The 19,035-nt window shown below is 41.3% G+C and overlaps 1 protein-coding gene across 3 annotated transcripts in view; it reads right to left on the bottom strand.

Annotated features, from left to right (window-relative positions):
• The window catches only part of tmem9b (TMEM9 domain family, member B), a 69,370-nt gene that overhangs the window by 26,627 nt on the left and 23,708 nt on the right, over positions 1-19,035 (bottom strand). For 2 of the 3 annotated variants that reach the window (XM_048606977.1, XM_048606978.1), the window contains 2 exons: positions 12,532-12,640; positions 4,054-4,185 (listed from right to left, as the gene is read on the bottom strand). In XM_048606977.1, the coding sequence (XP_048462934.1) occupies positions 4,054-4,185; positions 12,532-12,640 (241 nt within the window). Of the gene's footprint in view, positions 1-4,053; positions 4,186-12,531; positions 12,641-15,142; positions 15,978-19,035 lie in introns of those variants that run through there. The other variant, XM_020513551.2, reaches the window with a different exon arrangement.

Raw genomic sequence — 19,035 nt, 5'->3', positions numbered from 1 at the left:
TCTCCACCTATCCTCTCCTCTATCCCTCTTCTATCCGCCTCCCACTCTCTCCCTATTTATTTCAAAACCCCCTTCCCCTCCCCCTTTTCTGATGAAGGGTCTAGGCCCGAAACGTCAGCCTCTCTGCTCCTATGATGCTGCTTGGCCTGCTGTGTTCATCCAGCCCTGCACCTTGTTGTCTCGTTTGATGATTCCTTCACTTTCCAGCCTTCAGATTTCTGCCTCTACTTTTGCATGTAAGGCAAATGGTACTGGCAGGCCTTGCAGAATCGTGGAATTGCTTCCTGGTCAACACACAGGGTGGCTTTGGATCCTTTAATAGTCCCTGGACCTTCCTGAAACACTTCTGGGTATTTAGTTAGCATTTCACTCAGGCAACCATTTTCTAATTGTAAAATGTTGAGCCAATCGAGGGGAGTTTTTCTCAATGAATTTTCCCCCATCAGGCTTGAAACAGAGCCTTTTTCTATAAACAGTGGGAACTGAACCAGCTGCCCCTGATATGAGACCAAAACCAAAGCTGAACCTTTCATCTGTAGAGGTATAGGTTCTCAGTCTCGCCAAGGTCTTACACAAACTTAACATTTGAAGTTCAGAGCAAATTTTGTTAAAGACTGGTTCTGCAATCATTGATACAGCCGCGCTGGTATCAACCTTCATTAGAATATAGTGACCATTTAACCAGACATTTACTTTGATTGGTTCTGATTTGGATGTAGCTAAGAAATTTAACTGTTCTATGCCAGATGTAAGTGAGCTTTACAGGGTATGCACTGTCCTGGGTACCAGCCTGTGAGTTCTCTTTCTCAATTAAGGCCTAATGGAACTCTTTTGCTGTCTCAGGTCCTCATACCAGCAGCAACTATAATGGCTTGCCAGCCCAGATCCTGAAAAAAAATGTTAACCATTTGGTCTAGGCTTGGCTTTGTTTTGGGGTTTTACTGTGGGCTGACCTAGAGTCCCTTGACTTAGGATATGTCCTGAGCGAGGCTATGCAATTGCCTTTGCTCAAGTGGTGTTCCCCACCAGTCAGACTGGCGAGGGTGTCACTTCCATCAGCATACCCTGTAATTCATATGCACCACTTGCTGCATCTTCTAATGACAAAGCCAGTTGTAGTGTCTATTTGAATTCCAGTTGAACTTCAGTTCGTAGGCACTTTTGCAGGATTACATCATTCGTCCTACATACCAAACAATCTCTCAGCACCTTGTTAGGGTTAAACCAAAATTGCATGCGTCTGCCAGTCATCTTAATCTTGTCAAAAATCCCGACATAAATTCCCCTGGTTCTCGAATTGCCAAGTAAAACCAATAGCGTGTCAGAATTAGAGGAGGCTTGGTGTCGTAATATTCTTTAACTAAATCCGTTTTGAAAGGTTTTATTATCTGGTGCCTCAGGAAAGTTAGGCTCCTAATAATTGAAAAAGCTGTGGGTCCACAAGCTGTCAAGGGAATTAATTTTTATCTGCCCCAATGCCATTTGCCTGGAAAAATAACACATCCTTTCAACATACTGGGCCCAGTCTTTGATGGCAGAATCAAACAAATCAAGCTTCCCAAATAACGTATGATGCCAGAAATGCTTACGCCAAAATCAAAGCGAATTTCATCAGGAGCGTATTTTTTTCGCTCATCATCACTGAAATAACTTCACAGAGGCAGGAATTCTATTAACAAGTCACCCTTTATTCACACATGTATAGTACTTGACACTGGTCCCGCTTCATCTGAGCCAGCTTTCAGAGTGAGCAGAACCTCTGACACTCCTGTTCATATCTGTCAGTGAGGGCTCCCTGATTGGACCAACATAACAGCTCCAATTAGGGAACTCATTTTCTATGAGGTTCACCTGGCTGACCTCACTACAATCACAACATCACACTGACTCATCTATATTCGGTTTCTCATTTCTCCAATTTACAAACAGTGGAATGATTATTTTGATGAGCAAAACTTTAGTTTGGATTCCATCTCTAAAATCCACTTGAACAGATTTTTCTTCTGAAATTAATTTTTGGGAAAAACTGAGATCAACATAAGTTACAAATTTGCAAGGGCCCAAAACAATGTTCTATAACAATGTAAAAAATAATCAATTTGATCAATTTAATTTATAGAAATTATTAATCAAATATTTTTAAATTTAAAGCACCAAGCCAATTCTGAACGTTCACTGAAATGAAAAGCTCCAGGGTCATTCTGCTACAGTTGAAACTGGATTCTACCTAATTTGATGATCAAACAAAATGAATATCATGTCAGATCTACTCCAGATTTAGACAGCATGGAGTATTTATATATTGATATATTTCCTGCTTTTCCCTGATATTTTATTATGGAGATAAAAGTGGGCATTTAAGAGGTTTCACAAAAACAATTTATCAAAACAGTCATTTTTGTGAAAGAGGAAATAAGCACACCTGCAATTGCAAATGACTACTGAAAGGTTCCTTTGAAAACGTTAGGTGTCATACCTTGCTTTGGAATTTCAATTCAAGACCAAGGAGAAGACAGATATTAAATTCAACACTGTTGCTGTGCACCTTGTTGAATCTGCCAATGAAGAACGCAAACCTAGACAGGTGTGGCCACAATAAATTCTAGACATTTGAAATGGCATATTAAACAAATTTCATTTTGTAATTTGAAGAGTTGTGCAGACAAACATGTTAAACTTTAAATCAAATTCATAAGCTCCACTCTCTGGGGGCTTGCTCACAGAGCGTTGTAAATAATAGTTTCAACTTTGAAGGGAATAGTGCCCTTTTACATTATACATCCTGACCGTCAACACACTTTTACTAACACCATTGCTGTTAATCAATTACGAGGAAGCAAGTGTTAATAGTGTGACACTGATTTCCCATTTCCCCTACAATACAAGTCTAGCCATCTTAGGATACCTCCCCAAAACAGCTGAAGTTACAAACCAGAATTGGAGAAATAAAGCATGTAGCTATCTCTGTTGGAATAATTAAGCTGTTGTGCTGTTTTAACAATCATGGAGTGATTAGAAATTAAACAAACAGTGAATGATCCAAAAACAACAAAAAACAAATCACACAAGATGCCGGTACCTTCAAAAAGCCTTCCTCTCAGGTCTCAGTGGATAAATGCCATCTGAGCCATAAAAACCGGAACAAAAAAGTAGTCTGTTGTTTCATTATGCTTTCTCATGCTACTATATTTAGTTAAGTGACAATAAAACTAAATTGTCTATATATTTCAAATCTGCTAAATACAAAATATGATCAAGATCCTTTTCTGTAGTTGATTGACCATTACATCATGCAATAGCATGTTTCAAATTATGTATTTCATGTGCAAAACATAAAATCCAGTAACTCATCAGATAACAAAATGTGTCTTTATCTTAGGTTTTCCTTTGACCTACAAGACATTTGTACAGCTGCAAAGTGAATGGCCAGCTCTTTTGGCTAACGGCAGGAAGGCTCTGCCCACCACTAACTGCGATTTAATCTGCCCACTTAACTATTTTATGCTAGAGCCATTGCACCTTCCAGTTCTGATTCCAGGAAGAATGCAGTAATGAACAGAGTGGGGAGGCCAAGTAGGGAAGTTAATTCCAGTGAAGGAAGGACAGGGGAACATTAACAGGGACATGCTGAACAGTTTTGAGACAAGGATGAACACTGTCAGGGGTGCATTAAGAATTATCACCACAGGTATGGACATTATTGTAATCATTGTTGTGATTTGACAATTCATCTGATTCACTGAGAATTATACCACTATGGAAAGCTCCAACTAAGTCCCTGTAAAAACCAACATACATTCAGGGCAAACAGAACAACTGCACATGGTTCTAACCATCCAATCCCACTGTCATAAAAAATGATGCAACAGTCTGGCATGGTAAAACCAGAAATTGGAGGTTTAAACTTCTGTCATAAGTACCATGCATATGTGCTTGTTATAACTTCCTCAGGGATCTGAGGTTCATCAGCACTTCAACTGAGTCATTCATTGCTCCTCATACCAGAAAATTCAGGTCAATATTTTAGATTACTGTATATAGATCAGAACTCACCCCAAAGTCATCTTCATTCTGTAGTAACTGTGAACGTAATAAACGTTTCTTCAGCAAGGGTTCTACCAATGTCAGATAAACCATATAAAGCAACAGTAAGCCCAGAATTGACAGATAAATGATGATCGTTACCTGCAAACCAGAAATATAAAGTGAACAATACATTTTTTAACCATCGACAAAACACCAATTCCTGATTGCAGGGAAATGAATCTCACTAGTAAACACAGGAAATGTCATTGATGCCAATTTTCTGAACTCGTTTTTCTGGCTCTCCTGTTATCACAGAAGGGTTTAAAGAGAATTTTGTGAATGAGAAACTGGCTACCTTGGCTCGACATATAAAATTGTCACAATGGTTGACACAGTAAAAAAAAAACCATCTTGATATAGCAGCATGAGCACTGATGTCCTAGATAGCAAATTTTCCCAGTATAGATAGTAACAATCAGATGGCCGAAGAGTAGAGCACTTGGCCAGGGTCTAAAAGTGCATTTATATATGTCAACATACAATTCACCCAAGCATGCTTTTTTTAACACGACAGGCAGCACACATCCATACCTCAGCTGCAGCCAGGTTTTTGTGGTGCGAGCATCACTGTTGGGACTGCATGCAGCCAAGAGAACACCATTGTATGCTGCCATCAGAATAAGTAAGTTGGGTTGGGAAGTTGCCATGGAGAATTGGACAGATGTTGCCAAGGGTGGAGTATACCTGGAGTAATTGGAGATGGTGGTGAAAGCGGAGAAATGAAAGTTGCCACAAGGGCAGCAACTGCCACTGCGAGTGGGGTGGAAAAGGCATCCATGGGTCACAGTGCCTGAATAAGACAGTCCAAACAATACCCTCAGCTAGGCAGCCTGGTTTCACCTAGTAGTCTCCCCATGAGCAAAAGGCACACCTCCCATTGGTAAATTCCCAATGGATAGGGCCCTGAATTGGCTGATTTAGTGGTACATTGGAGTCTGGAGTAGAGGGTTGTCTCTGAATGGGAAGGCTGGTGAAATGGCATGGTGCAGGAAGGTGATGGGCATGACACTGTCCATTTTATAAATATCCTCATCTCCCATACAATCCTGCAGAAGCTTGAGATCTAAAACCTGATGGCTTACAATGTAGAAGAGTTATAGAAGAGATATCTGCTGACATAGTGGATATGATGATATAATTTTCCAAAATTCCCATGATTCTGGAATGCAACCAGCAGATTGGAAGCTAGTAAATGTACCACCACTGTTCAAGAAAGTAGGGAAAGAGAAAACAGAGAAATGCAGGCCAATTCGTCTGATATCAATTCTCAGCAGAATGAAAAAACTCTGTGATTTGAGCAAGGCATATGGTTTTACAAAAGGGAAATCCTATTTGACAATTTTATTAGAGTTTATGTGAGGATGTGACAAGTAGGGTAGATAAAGGGGGACCAGCAGATGAAGCAAACTGGATTTCCTAAAGATCTTATATAAGGGAAAGCCTCATCGAGTTGCAGGCTACATGTTACAAAGAATACAGGATTAGTTCTTTTTACTCGTTCTTGGGATGTGGCCTTCACGGTTTAGGCCAGCATTTATTATTCATTCCTAACTGCCCTGGAGTAAGTGCCGGTAAGCTGCTTTCTTGAACTGCTCGATCCTTATAGTGCTGCACTTATAGTACTGTTAGGATGGCAATTCCAGGAGTTTGACCGAGTAACAATCAAGAAACATTGATAAGGTTCCATGACAGGATGGTGCACGTGTTGGGAGGGGAATTTGCAAGTGGTGGTGTTCCCATTTATCTGTTTCTCTCATCCTTATAAATGGTAAACACAATGGATTGAAAAGGTATTCTCAAAGAAGCGCTTGTGAGATAATGCAATACATCTTATAAATGGCTCACAGTCCAGTCACTGTAAATTAGTGGTGAAGGAAGTGAATATTGAAGGTGTGGATGGGCGTGTAAATCAAGCCAGATGCTTTGTCCTGAATTATGAGTTTCGTAAGTAGTGTTGGAACTGGATTTATCCAGGAAAGTGGAGTATTCCATCACACTTCTGATTTTTGCCTTGTAGATGGGGATCGGGCGTTGAGGCAGGAGGTGAGTTACGTGGTACAGAATTCCTTGTGTCTGCCCTGCTCTTGTTGTCACAGCCAGTTTACAGTCAATGTAGGATGTTGATAGTCAGGAATTTAATGATGGCAATGCCACTAAATGTAAATAGATGTTGGTTAGATTCTCATTTGTTGGTACTGGTCATTGCCTGGCATTTGCGTGTGCTGTATATATTACATGCCACATGTCATTCTAAAACCTGGATGTTTTACAGGTCTTGTTGCAAATGGATACAAACTGCTTTAGGATCTAAAAAGTTCTGAATGGTGCTGAAAATTGTACCATCATCAGCAATCATCCCCATGTCTGACCTGATAACATAAGGAAGGTCATCATGAAATAGTTTAAGATGAATGAGGCTAGGAAAATACAAAGAACAAAGAACAAAGGACAAGAAAATTACAGCACAGGAACAGGCCCTTTGGCCCTCCAAGCCTGCGCCGATCCAGATCCTCTATCTAAATCTGTCGCCTATTTTCCAAGGATCTGTATCCCTCTGCTCCCTGCCCATTCATGTATCTGTCTAGATACATCTTAAATGATGCTATTGTGCCCGCCTCTACCACCTCCGCTGGCAACGCGTTCCAGGCGCCCACCACCCTCTGCGTAAAGAACTTAGCCTGAGGAATACCCTGAGGAACACCTGCAATGATGTCCTGAGGCCAAGATAATTGACAGCCACAACCACAACCACCTTATGTGCCAGGTATGACTCCAATCAGCAGAGAGCTTTTCTCTTTGATTACCAAGGACTCCAATTTTGCTAAAGCTTCATTGTAAAGACTGTTTCTTTTCATTTTTGTGCTTTTTAAAATGTAGATTGAAATGACAAGAAAATTATTTGAAAAATTAGGGATTTATAAGGATACCTGCATTTTTTAGAAGGAAGAAATCTGATATCTGTTGTGAACCCTATTTGTCTAGCTGTGGGTTCTAGCAACGTGCAGATGAACTAGAGGTGAAGGTTTGTTTACAAGTGAGGCTGATTGATGTGGGCTAGAGGCCAGTTATCAATGACAAAGGTCCTCTGCCTGCCAACAATTAGGTGATTGGTTGTCAGGTAGCTGAATAGCTTGGTTCGTGAATTAGACAGAGAGAAGCTAGTCAGCTCAGAAGAGAAACCAATAACTACACCAGTCAAAACCTCTCTCTGTCAGTTGTCTATAGTAAGCCACTTTAAACATGAAGAAAACCAGCTTATATTTCCTTCAGCAGATGCTGCATGATGTGATTTTGAATTAGATAAGTCAGAGACCTTTGATATGTGAACCAATCACCAGTTCCTCTCACAAATCAGTGGAAACATTCACAAAATGGAAAGTTGAGGAGAAACTCTTGGATCAGCAAATGCCAATCCAAAAGATCTGTAATCTTTGTTCAGCAGAACTGCTTTTCCAGTTTTCTCTCCGCCCATATTTTTTTTTCCCTATTTATGTCTATCCATATGTGTGCATGTGGAAAAGAGAGTTTGTAAGGGGTTTCGAGTTTTAATTTAGTTTAATTTTTACCTGTAGTTAGAATTCAATTAGCTGTAATGAATAGTGATTCTAGTTAAGTACAGAAACATGGTCCATGTTTTCTAGAAATCTGGGTCTGAAAATCAAGTGGATTGTTTCAGCCTGTTCCTGTCCTACAGAACTCATCTCTTCCTACCTGACTCAGTCTTTTCAATCTTTTCTCCCCGGTCCAGTCCCTGCCCATGTACATCCGTGATTCCTCTGACGCTTTTCAGAATTTCCAGTTTGCAGGCTCCAGTCCCCTCCCCTTTACCATGGACATGCAATGCTTTTACATGTCCATCCCCCACCAGGACAGTCTCAGGGCTCACTGGTTCTTCCTGGAGCAAAGGCCTGAACTGTCCCCACCCAGCACCACCGTCCTCCGCTTGGCCAAGCTCGTCCTCACCCTCAACAACTTCTCTCTTTTAACTCCTCTCATTTTCTTCAGGTCAGATGACCGGAATGGGCCCCAGTCATGCATGTCTCTTTGTGGGGTATGTGGAACATTCCTTCTTCCAGTCCTAATCTGGCCCCCATCCACAACTCTTTCTCCAATATATCGATAATATTATCAGTGGTGCTTCCCTCTCTTGTCCAGAATTGGAAAAGTTTATCGATTTCACTTCCAATTTCCACCCTGCCCTCACTTTCACCTGGTCTATCCCTTCCCTTCTGATATCTCTGTTTCTATTTCTGGGGACAGACTGACCACTAATATCCACTATAAACCCACCAACTCCCACAGCTACCTGGACTATACATCCTTGCATTCTGCTTCCTGTAAAGACTCCATTCCCTCTGTCTCCGTTGCATATGTTCCAATGAGGCCAACTTTGACAAGGGAGCCTCCGACATGTCCACCTTCTTCCTCAACCAAGGAATCCCCAACACCATTGTCGAAAGGGCCCTCAACTGGGTCCAACCCATCTCTCGCCTGTCAGCTGTCACCCCCTCTCTTCCCTCCCTCAACAGCAATAGGGCTCCCCTTGTCCTTACCTACTATCCCACTAGTATTCACATCCAGAAGATCATCAGCTGCCATTTCCGTCACCTCCAGGGAGAGGCCACATATTCCCCTCCCCTCCCTTGTCCGCCGTTCACAGGGACCATTCCCTCTGGGACACCTTGATACACTCTTCCTTCACTCCCAACTCGCTCCCCCCTACAACTCCACAGTAACTTCCCCTGCAACTGCCAAAGGTTAAACCCTGCCCATTTACCTCCTCTCTCCTCAGTATCAAAGGGCTCAAAGATACCTTCCAGGAGAAGCAGAGCTTTACCTGCAGTTTTCACAATCCAATCGCTGCTCACAATGTGGTCTCCTTTACATTGTGAGCACTTCACAAAACATCTATCTATGTTCTGTCTGCAAAAAAGACCCAGAGCTTCCAGTTGCCTGCCACTTTAACACACCACCCTGTTCTCTGATCAACATCTTGGTCTTAGGCTTGCTGCAGTGTTCCAGCGAAGCTCAGCACAAGCTGGAAGAGCAACACCTCATTTTCCGCTTGGGGACCCTGCAGCTCTCTGGACTCAATATCGAGTTCAATAGTTTTAGGGCCTGAACTCTCCCATGTCCTAGCCCTCCACCTCACACACCAGGTCTTATTATCACATAGTCTGCTATTATACACTACCTATTGGTAGTCACTAGCAGTCTCCGTTAACAGCTATTCACCCTCTTAACCAGATTATTATCCACTCCTTTGTCTGTTCAACTGTTTTTCTGTCTTTGGGCTCTATCCCCACCTGTCATTTACTCCTGACCCCCTCCCCCACCCTATCTCCTGCATACAAACTGACATTTTTCTAGCCATCAGTTCTGGGGAAGGATCACCGGACCCAAAACATTAAGTCTGATTTCTCTCCACAGATTCTGCCAGACCAGCTGAACTTTTCAAACAACTTCTGTTTTTGTTTCTGATTTACAGCATCCTCAGTTCTTTTGTTTTTTCTTTGCTAATCAATCCACCTTTTTCCATGTGATGACTAATTCTATTCTGAACAATTGTCTTTAGAAGCTTGCCCACCTCTGAAGTTAAACTGATTGATGTGTAATTACTGGGCTTATCCTTATAATCTTTTTTGAACAAGGCCATAAAGCTTGTAATTTTTCAGTCTTTTGGAACCTTCCCCAAGTCTAGGTTAGACTCAAAGGTGCCCCTTCAATTTCCACTCTCACTTCATTCAAAATCCTTGGATGCATCTCATCAAGCCCCAGTGTCAACAATCTATCCACCATTTCTGAATCTATCAGCTTTTGAACCCTTCTAGTGACCATGGCCTGAGCAGCATCTCTCTCTTTACCAAAGACAGATGCAAAGTATACATTTAACATCTCAGCTATGTGCCCTGCCTCCAGGTGTAAATCTACTTTTTTGATCCCTAATTGGCCTGCCCTTCCTTTCACCAACTATTTATATGACTGCAGAACACTTTGGGACACCTTTTTATGTTGGCTACCAATCTTTTCTCATAATTCCTCCTTGCCTCTGTAATTTTCTTTTTCATTACTTCTCTGAACTTCAATATTTTCGTGATTCTCAATTTCATTTTCTATCCGATACTTGTCATAAGCACCGCTTTTCTTCTTTATCTTAATTTCTATCTCCTTTTTCATCAGGGAGCTCAAGATTTGTTTCTTTTACCTTTCCCATTTGAAGGATATCCCTTGACTGCAGCCAAACCATTTCTTCTTTGAAGGTAGCCCATTGTTCAGCTACTGTTTTTCCTGTTAAGCTCTTGATCCATTCAATCCTGCGCAGCTCTGTTCTTGCCCCATTGAAGTCTGCTCTCCACCAACTGATTTCTCCCTACTCTGAATGGTTGCATGTCATTCTCCATCATCATCCTGAACCTTATGATACAATGATCATTGTCTCTTAAATGATCCCCAACTGACACACAATCCACTTGGTGCACCTCATTTCCAAGAATCACATCCAACAGTGCATCCTTTCTTGTTGGACTTGGAGCATGCTGCTATAGGAAGCCCTCCTGCATGCAATCCAGGAATACTTGCCCTTTGCTGCCCTGTACACTACAAGTATCTCAGGTCACACTGAGTAATTGAAGTTCCTCATTATAACTACCATTATAACAACTTTCATCACTTTGCTTATGAAGGAGAATAAACCGATAGATGGTAATTGGCCAGGTTGGATTTGTCTTGCTTTTTGTGCACAGGACATCCCGGGCAATCTTCTATATTGTAATGTAGATTACAATATTGCAGCTTAGTGGAACAGCTTGGCTAGAACCATGGCTAGTTTTAGTCTTCTTCTGCTCAGATTACTTATCTTGAGAGGGCTGGTAAAATCCAGGTTGGTGACAGTGTGCATGAGTTACCCCACAGTCAGTGCAGGGATAAGGGTATTTCTACGGAAGGCAAATTCACAAGAGTTCTGTCACAGAGGAGTCAGAGGAAGGATGATGGGTATGCTCACTGAAATACTTGGTGCCTTGGCAGGCCTGCCAGAAATCCTGTTAATGTTAAAGAATATGGTGGGGTCTGCCATGAACCTAACACAGGGCTTTGTACAAAGTTTGGTGTCTGTCCACTTTAGCTTGGAAGTAGTGGGCAACTTCAGAAGAATACTTACAGGGCCATCATCCATGATTAAGTGTCTTTAAGGGACTGGCAGTGCCACCATTCTTAACAATCCATTTGTCCTCTATCAGGATCACAGTATTTATCCTCCCACCAGAGCCCTGGTGTTGCCTGTCAGCCAGCAAGCCCAGACTTCTGTCACCCACAGCAAATTGGTGCAGTCCAAAGCCAGGCCTTCGTGGATCAGTCCCGCTTGAGCTCATTCTGCAAGGTCATCTACAGTTTCCCAAAGTGAAACTTTGTAGCAATGCTTTAGTCACTGAAGTACTGCACAAAGGCTCCAGAACAGGCAAGGTGCATCCAGGACAGGCACTTATTGCTTGCACATGTGCAGGATGTTGATACTTGTAAGCACCTTTTGACTTTTAAATTTAGGTTTGAATTTTTTTTTGGTGGTGTTTTATATTTTTGGAACTGTGGCCAAGAATATGTTTCAACGATCAGCAACAAAGGTGTGGGACTGTTGGTGAATGGGGGAATGGATTTGCACTTTTTGATGCCTCAACTGGATAAGGCAATCAGTGACAGCCTAATCAGAAAAGAACCATATTGGTTGCTTCCTTCTATTCTCTGCCATCTCCAGAGCTGGTTAATGTATATCAAGTGGAGAGGATTGTGCCCTAATGCTGATGCAGTTAAGTAGCATACAAGGAGCTGAAGCAATGAACTCCAAAATGGCAGAGGCAGCATCAGACTTGCACTACACACCAAACAATGATGTGATCTGTCTGCTCTACTTACCTCTAGTGGACACTCCCTATACAAATGCCAATGCCCTCACCAAAGCGGTTTCTGAAGTAACTAACATTGGATGTCTCCACGTACCATGGATGCTATTTTGGAGGCAAAAAAATGGTGATTGTACTAAAAAAAAGTGCATCATACAGCTAACTTTCAGGGTTTTCATTTTTCCATCACTATAAAGTAGAAACACTACTACAGAAATTATTTTCAACAAGTAGTAAAACAAAAGCCAGCTACTTTCACCACCAGTTTGTAACTGAAATGGAAAGAATGAAAAAAAAATTTACAATCAGACTTCAAAAGGCATTATATGATTTGGCCAATTTCAACAGAAATATAGGAAAGAATGTTATACCAACTAGTTATTAGTGATAAATCAATTGCAGTAAAACTTAAACAGTATTAAACAATTCACCATGCCTCAGTTGAAGTTGAGAATGCTGACCTTAGCCAGTGCACGAGTTCAACCCATGCTGTTGGCATCAAATCAGCCATGGAGCCAACTGAGCTAACCAAATTGCTTTAAAAAAATACCTTAATTGTAACTGTGCTTCGCTCTTCATATTTACATTCACACCTCAAGCAATAAGCTTCAACATCTTGTCCAGCAACAGGCATGGGATCAACAACATGTAGGCAATCACTGAAAAAGATAAAATTACAATTGCTATCAAAGTGTTATAAACTCTCACTGACGTTTGGTTTGTAGAGAAATATTATGTGATGTTTGTTCAGATATTTCCAATTATGGCAGTGGAGGGAAAGATAACTATATTTATGTCTAAATTAAAAATAACAATAATAGTATGACTGCAAATATTGTAGTTAACTTTTAATTGTTGAAACATAAAAACAAAAGCACTTTAGCAGATTCATATTTTGAAAAGAATAATTTCTACTTTTGCTCTGTATATAACTGGAAATAATAACCTGCATTTATAGTGGCTTTAACACAGAAAATGAGTCAAGTAGTTTTAAATGAGTGTTACCAGTCAAAAATTGAGATATTGAGACAGCTGACCCAAATACGTAAATCTTAAATGACAAGACAGGAGTAGAGAAATGGACAGGTATACAGTGCGAATCTTAGGCTTAGGGCCAAGGCGTCTGAAAGAACAACAGCCAATGGTGGTGTAACTGAAATACAGGATATGCAAATACCAGAAATTTCAGGAGAGTTGCAGAGACGTCACAGGTTGTAGGACGAGAGGAGATTATACTGATAGGAAGAAACTAGACTACAGACTGATTTTAACCAAGAATATTGCCTCATCCACCTCTAGTAAAGACATCAACTATAAATTTTCGGTTAAGAAGAAATACTAATGTAACCTGGTGATCCTTGACCTGGAAGCAGCACCAACAGGACAGAAGTTACAACATAGGGACCAGGTGGTCAGCTGAGAAGAGGGAAGAAAACAGTTGCAGAATATACTGAAAACATATTTAAGGCTGTTATCACAGTTTCTTTCATATCCATGTGATTGAATGCCCAGAATCTGCAATAATGTGTAAAGATAACTAACAGCAGAAGCTCAGAATTGAGAAGAGTCTGGACAGAGCCACAGCAGTATCTTAAAGATTGCATGATCATAATCCTATTTAAACAGAAGCTGATGCATGCAGAGAATTGGCTGAATACTTGAAGGAAAAAGACTGGAAGTTTTCAGCTGATAGAATCTTGTAGCTCATACTAGAACCAGGAGGAATGGAAGGCCTACGTAATAGTGAGGTAACATGGTATCTTATAATGGTCTAAGCGATATGGACTATGGCAAGATGTGTGGCAGAATTGGACAAAAAGTCTGGTGATGCCAATCATAATGTCAAAAACATTTTGTTCCAACTTGTACACTTTCCACAAACAGCATAGCAAGATTCTCACTGGGCACAGTGAATTGCTAATTAATGATGATTAACACTCTTTGGTAACACAACTGATGATGGCCCAACTCACCCTGTTGATATTCTGATTCCAATCTTATCAAACTCACCCAACAAACTAGCCATTGGGAAAACATGACATGGAAACCAGAGAAAGTGCTTGGTGCATTCAGCTCACCGCTTCTTCTAAATGACTCCATGTTGCCCATGGTCTAACTGCAGCAGAGGCCATGATCCACAGCAACCAGCGTCATGCACCCTTCCTCCATTGGCATTGGCATCCAACATTCAATGAACCCTCGCCACCATCTTGGCACTTGTCGAATGCACTGGCAGTGTTCCCTGGAAGCACGGACATTCATAGGCGGGGCACACTGCAACCAGCAGTGCCCGGTTACTGCTTGCACCAGGCTGCCTAGTAGGACTGCTGTCTTGCTCTTTTAGTGTACATTCTCCTGGCATCTACTGACATGTATGCCTTAGCGTGCAGTGCAATTTGCATAGTCACACAACCAGGCAGCCTGTCATGTGCTGCTTACTAGTCCACATATGAGGTCATGTACATCTTGCCTCATGGCATCGTGCCACTTCGCTGCCCCTCAGGCAAGACCATGTGTGCACCTCATTTGGGTGGTCCAGCATGGTTAATCAAGGTTAGCCTCCCATCAGGCATCCTCTGAGGTCCAGTGAGCAGGTCACATTCCAGCTGCTTGTATCCATAGGCACCAGTCCTGGGGAAACTGGGTGTTGTCGCAGTTGTGGACATGTGTAACAATCAGATGGGGTGTGCACCTACCCTGACGGAGTTCTATGCTCATTGAAGGGGAGGACATGGATTTTGGGCACTTCACACAGGTACAACATCGCACCACCCTGTCACCCAGGTTCAAGTCCCACCTGTTCCAAGGGGGTGTGCAATAACATCTCTGAACAGATTGATTAGAAAAATAGGTTAAATAAAAAAGGGTTGTCATCTCGTGTGATGACATAAAAGGGGGGAGGGGCGTGAATGAGTAAGTCACAAGTGAACAGCGCAGTTTTTTGTGCTCATACGTGTGGCAGAAAGATGTTAAGGTGTTCTGAGGGAGTGAGTGGTATTGTAGGGTTGTCGTGTGGGACAAGGGGGTGTAACAAAAGCAAATGAGGAAAGGTGCTGCATACAACAGAGACGTTATCAGGAACACGAGCCTTGGTGAGAGATGGGTGCGATGGCAAAAACAGAGCGAGTGTGAGATAGCAGCAAGCAGATGATGGCTCTTACCCTGATGGACCAAGGGTGTCATTCAATCTCTTTCAGCACTGCAGCCCGGTTCTCTGTACTCCTGAGATTGCCCAGTTGGTGATCTCCGACCAGGCTGGGTTTGCCTGATGGTGTGGCCTCCTAACAGTCCTCAGGGAAAAGAACACCTCTTCATTGTATCACCATGCTATCCAGAATTTCCAAGTACCTGTCGAAGAAATGTGATTCCAACTTCCCCTTCTCAGTCATCTCTCCTTACAGTGTCTAAAAAAAGAGCAGGGCAACTGCTAAATGCTCACATGCTTCCAAATGCACAGCAGGCTTTCAAAGATGGCATTGATGCAAGGGATGCAGGTCTTGGTGCAGAAATCCACTGAGTGGTGAGTTGTTCCAGGAATGGCACATGGTAAGATGGGATGGAAATCAAACATGCATGATGCCCTAGGGGCAAGGTTAGAAATTACTGTGGCAAGTTTGATAAGAAAGGAAGAGAAAACTCTCTGGCTCTTGCAACAAGATTCCCTCCAAAATACTTGATGTAACTTGCATTTAGCCAAAGAAGCAAAAGATGCATCCCACAGTATCTGTTGTATCTGCTATTCCATGTGTCATTTATACTTTGAACAATTTGCAACATGATTTGTCTGTTAATTTACAATGATTTTGAATCATAAAGTAAAAAGTTATAAAATGTGAAACTTCATGTCGTCATTTCTTCATTGGGAAGTCATCCTGTAAATATGGTTATTTTGATGCACAGTTCACAGTAATTGTAACCGTAGTCAGAATAACAACAGATAAGAACTGGAACTAGTTTGTTCTTTTTGATAAATTAACTTTTCAATCAATGTTAGAATTTTCTAATAAACTTTCCTACGAACAAACGACAAGAGTGCTCAAAGAATAGGTTTAAAGCTTTAACAATTTATTTTTCTGTTCCCCAATGAAACCTGCTATTTCTGACCTTCTGAATGAGCTGTTACAATCTTAGTGATGACAACAAGAAGCTTTCAGCATCATTGCATCCAAGCTGCAAACCCTAAAGCAGTTAAGCCACAAAACGTTAGTATCGGCTAAGTAATCCCAATCACCAGAACTACACTGAAATTTTATGCCCTGTAGAGGCACAAATACTACACTTGGAACATTTTTTCTACATTAGCTATTGAATATCTTCTTGCTGTAACCAACCTCAATAAATTCATTTGTTCTTTCAGTGCCTCAATGAAGTAAATAGTGAAAATCACAGCGAATAGTGAGACTTCACATTACCAGGTTAGGAGAAAGGATTCATGATGACTAAATTTGCGAGGCAATGCTCTCTGCGACTGATGTCATGACTTGGCCTGCAAACAGGACCAGTGTCCCCTCAATTCATGTAAAGCTTCCAATTCTGGAAGTCACTGCCACATACAGATCTCAGCAGTCCATACAGTGGCAGCAGAAATTAGAAGGAATGTAGGACAGAACCATATCAATGCAGGTCTTATCCTGTAATTTAATCCATTTTAGGTAGACTGCACCAGGAGCAAAATCTAGTCATGTGGCCTTGCAATTTTGCAAGTGGGCAGGACCTGCATGAGTTCCTGGATGCTTATGTGATGTCAACTGGTTAAATTGCATCAGTTATAGCGACTGTGGCAGGGGCTGGAATTGGCACTGAGATTCATTCAGTTAAGTCAAATTAGACAGTTGGTAGCAAGAATAAGGACGGGAAATAAAAGATAAAGGGCACATTTAGAAAGAAATTATAGGAACAGAGAATGCTAGAGTATATATGCACAAATCATTGAAGAAGGCAAGCCATGTTGAGAAAGCAGTTAAGATATCCTGGACTTTATAAATAAAGGTATTAGGAACAGAAGCAAGGAAGTTGTGGTGTACGTTTATAACATACTGATGCAACTCAATGTAGTATTTCATTCAATTCTGGTCATCACACTTTAAAAAGGGTATGAAGACATTGGTTGGGTGCAAAACAAAATTTATGAGAATGGCTTCAGGGATGAGAGACTTCAGTTAATGTGGAAAAACTGGAGAAGCTAGAGATGCTCTCTTTAGACATCATTAGCTTGAGAGGAAATTTAATTAAAGGTGCTCAAAATCATGAGGGGTTGGAACAATAGCAGAAGGATCAATAACCAGAGGACACTGATTGGCTAAAGAACCAGAAGCACCATGTGCGAATTTCAAAAAAACAGAGGTTAGGATCTGGAAATGAGAACACAATTAAAGACAATGAGGCCTCTGTGTCATGAAGGAAAAAGTGTTAACATGCGAATCTGGTGAGGGTGAGATATCTCAAGTTTTTCTTGAGCTATGAGTTAATAGTCAAGCTTTGACTCGAAGCTTTAAAACTGCAAGCTTGTTAAAATGGTCTGGTTTAACAGAAAGTGGCTGTTATATCAATTAAATGAATGCAGTGGCTTGAATAAGTTTTAACTATTGTAGAAGACAGCTGACTTAGCAGTTGTAACTGGACAGTGAGTCACCCACCCTCTGTACAGGCAAACAGAATCTGTGACTACACAGAAAGGCAGCAATAAGGAACACAAGGTAACTTGGGAATTTGCAAAGAGGGAAGGAAGTGCTGCTTTTTGTATGATTTTTCAGTCTCAACTAGGTGGTGAGTGTTCAAAGGCATTAATTAGGCCAGCAGTTCAGTGATTGGTGATATTCAAAATTAAATTAATAGCTTAACTATGTTAACTAGTTAACAGCTAAGTGATAATTCTAAACTTGGTAGGGCTGGTGATGTGTTTCAGCTCTAACATGTGGAAGTTGATGAATATCTTGGTAATCCACAGCAATTGCATCTGCAAATTAATGAACTTTGGCTCAGAGTTGATGAGCTGAAGTCCAAGCTTCTGACACTGTGATGCATCAGGGAAGAACAAAGTTACATTGGTAACAGAATGTAGCTATATTTAAGACTTGTGTATGTTGACTGAACTGTGATTAAAGTTGGCGCAGCTAGGGCTGAGGCAAGTACAGAAACCCAGAGATAGCAATGGAGGGGTTCAGTGACTGGAGTTGTACAATAAGTTAAAGGTCCTTACAGCTTGTGTAGACAGTAGCAGGGACGGGAGGGTAGAACAGCAAACTGACCTTGGTACCATGATGCAGGTAGTCTTTGAAGTATAGGGAGTGAAAAGAAATGCAGTTGAAGTAGGGATATGTATAGTATAGGGATACCTAATCCTCTCTATGCATCTGAGAACATAAGTTAACCAGCATTAAAGAAATCTTCTCTGTCCTAGTCCATATGGGCACCAATGACATGTGCAATACTAAGAAAGAGGTTCTGATGCAGGATTATTTTAAATTTAAAAGCAGAACCATAAAGGTTCTCTTTATCTCTAGCTGTGCTATGTGCAAATTACCATGAGTTAAATAATATTAGAATTGAATGTGGTCCAAAGATTGAATGGGGAGAAATGAGTTTTTGAAGACTGGGAAGAAAAAATGGTGGGATGACTCTTAGTAAAATGAGAAAAATGAGAAATCTTGATTTAGAGGATTAAAATGTAGAATCAATTTGGATAGAGATAAATATTAGCAAAAGAAAAATGCCTGATGGGAGTATTTTGTGTTTCCTAATAAATAGCTATACTGTAGGATAGTATAAATGACAAAATATTGGAAGCTTGTAAGAATAAAACAATAATTAGGACTTTTTAAAATCTTCATAGACTGGACAGCATGGTGGCTCAGTGGTTAGTGCTGCTGCCTCACAGCGCCAGGGACCCGGGTTTGATTCCACCTGCGGGTGACTGTCTGTGTGGAGTTGGCACATTCTCCTCGTGTCTGCGTGGGTTTCCTCCGGTTGCTCCAGTTTCCTCCCATAGTCCAAAGATGTGCAGGGTAGGTAGACTGGCCATGCTAAATTGCCCATATTGTTCAGGGATGTGTAG

Source organism: Rhincodon typus, chromosome 17, assembly GCF_021869965.1.
Source record: "Rhincodon typus isolate 14 chromosome 17, sRhiTyp1.1, whole genome shotgun sequence".
Taxonomy (NCBI): Eukaryota; Metazoa; Chordata; class Chondrichthyes; order Orectolobiformes; family Rhincodontidae; genus Rhincodon; species Rhincodon typus.
Note: the sequence above shows the minus strand (reverse complement) of the source record. Positions and strands in the feature narration are given on the sequence as shown.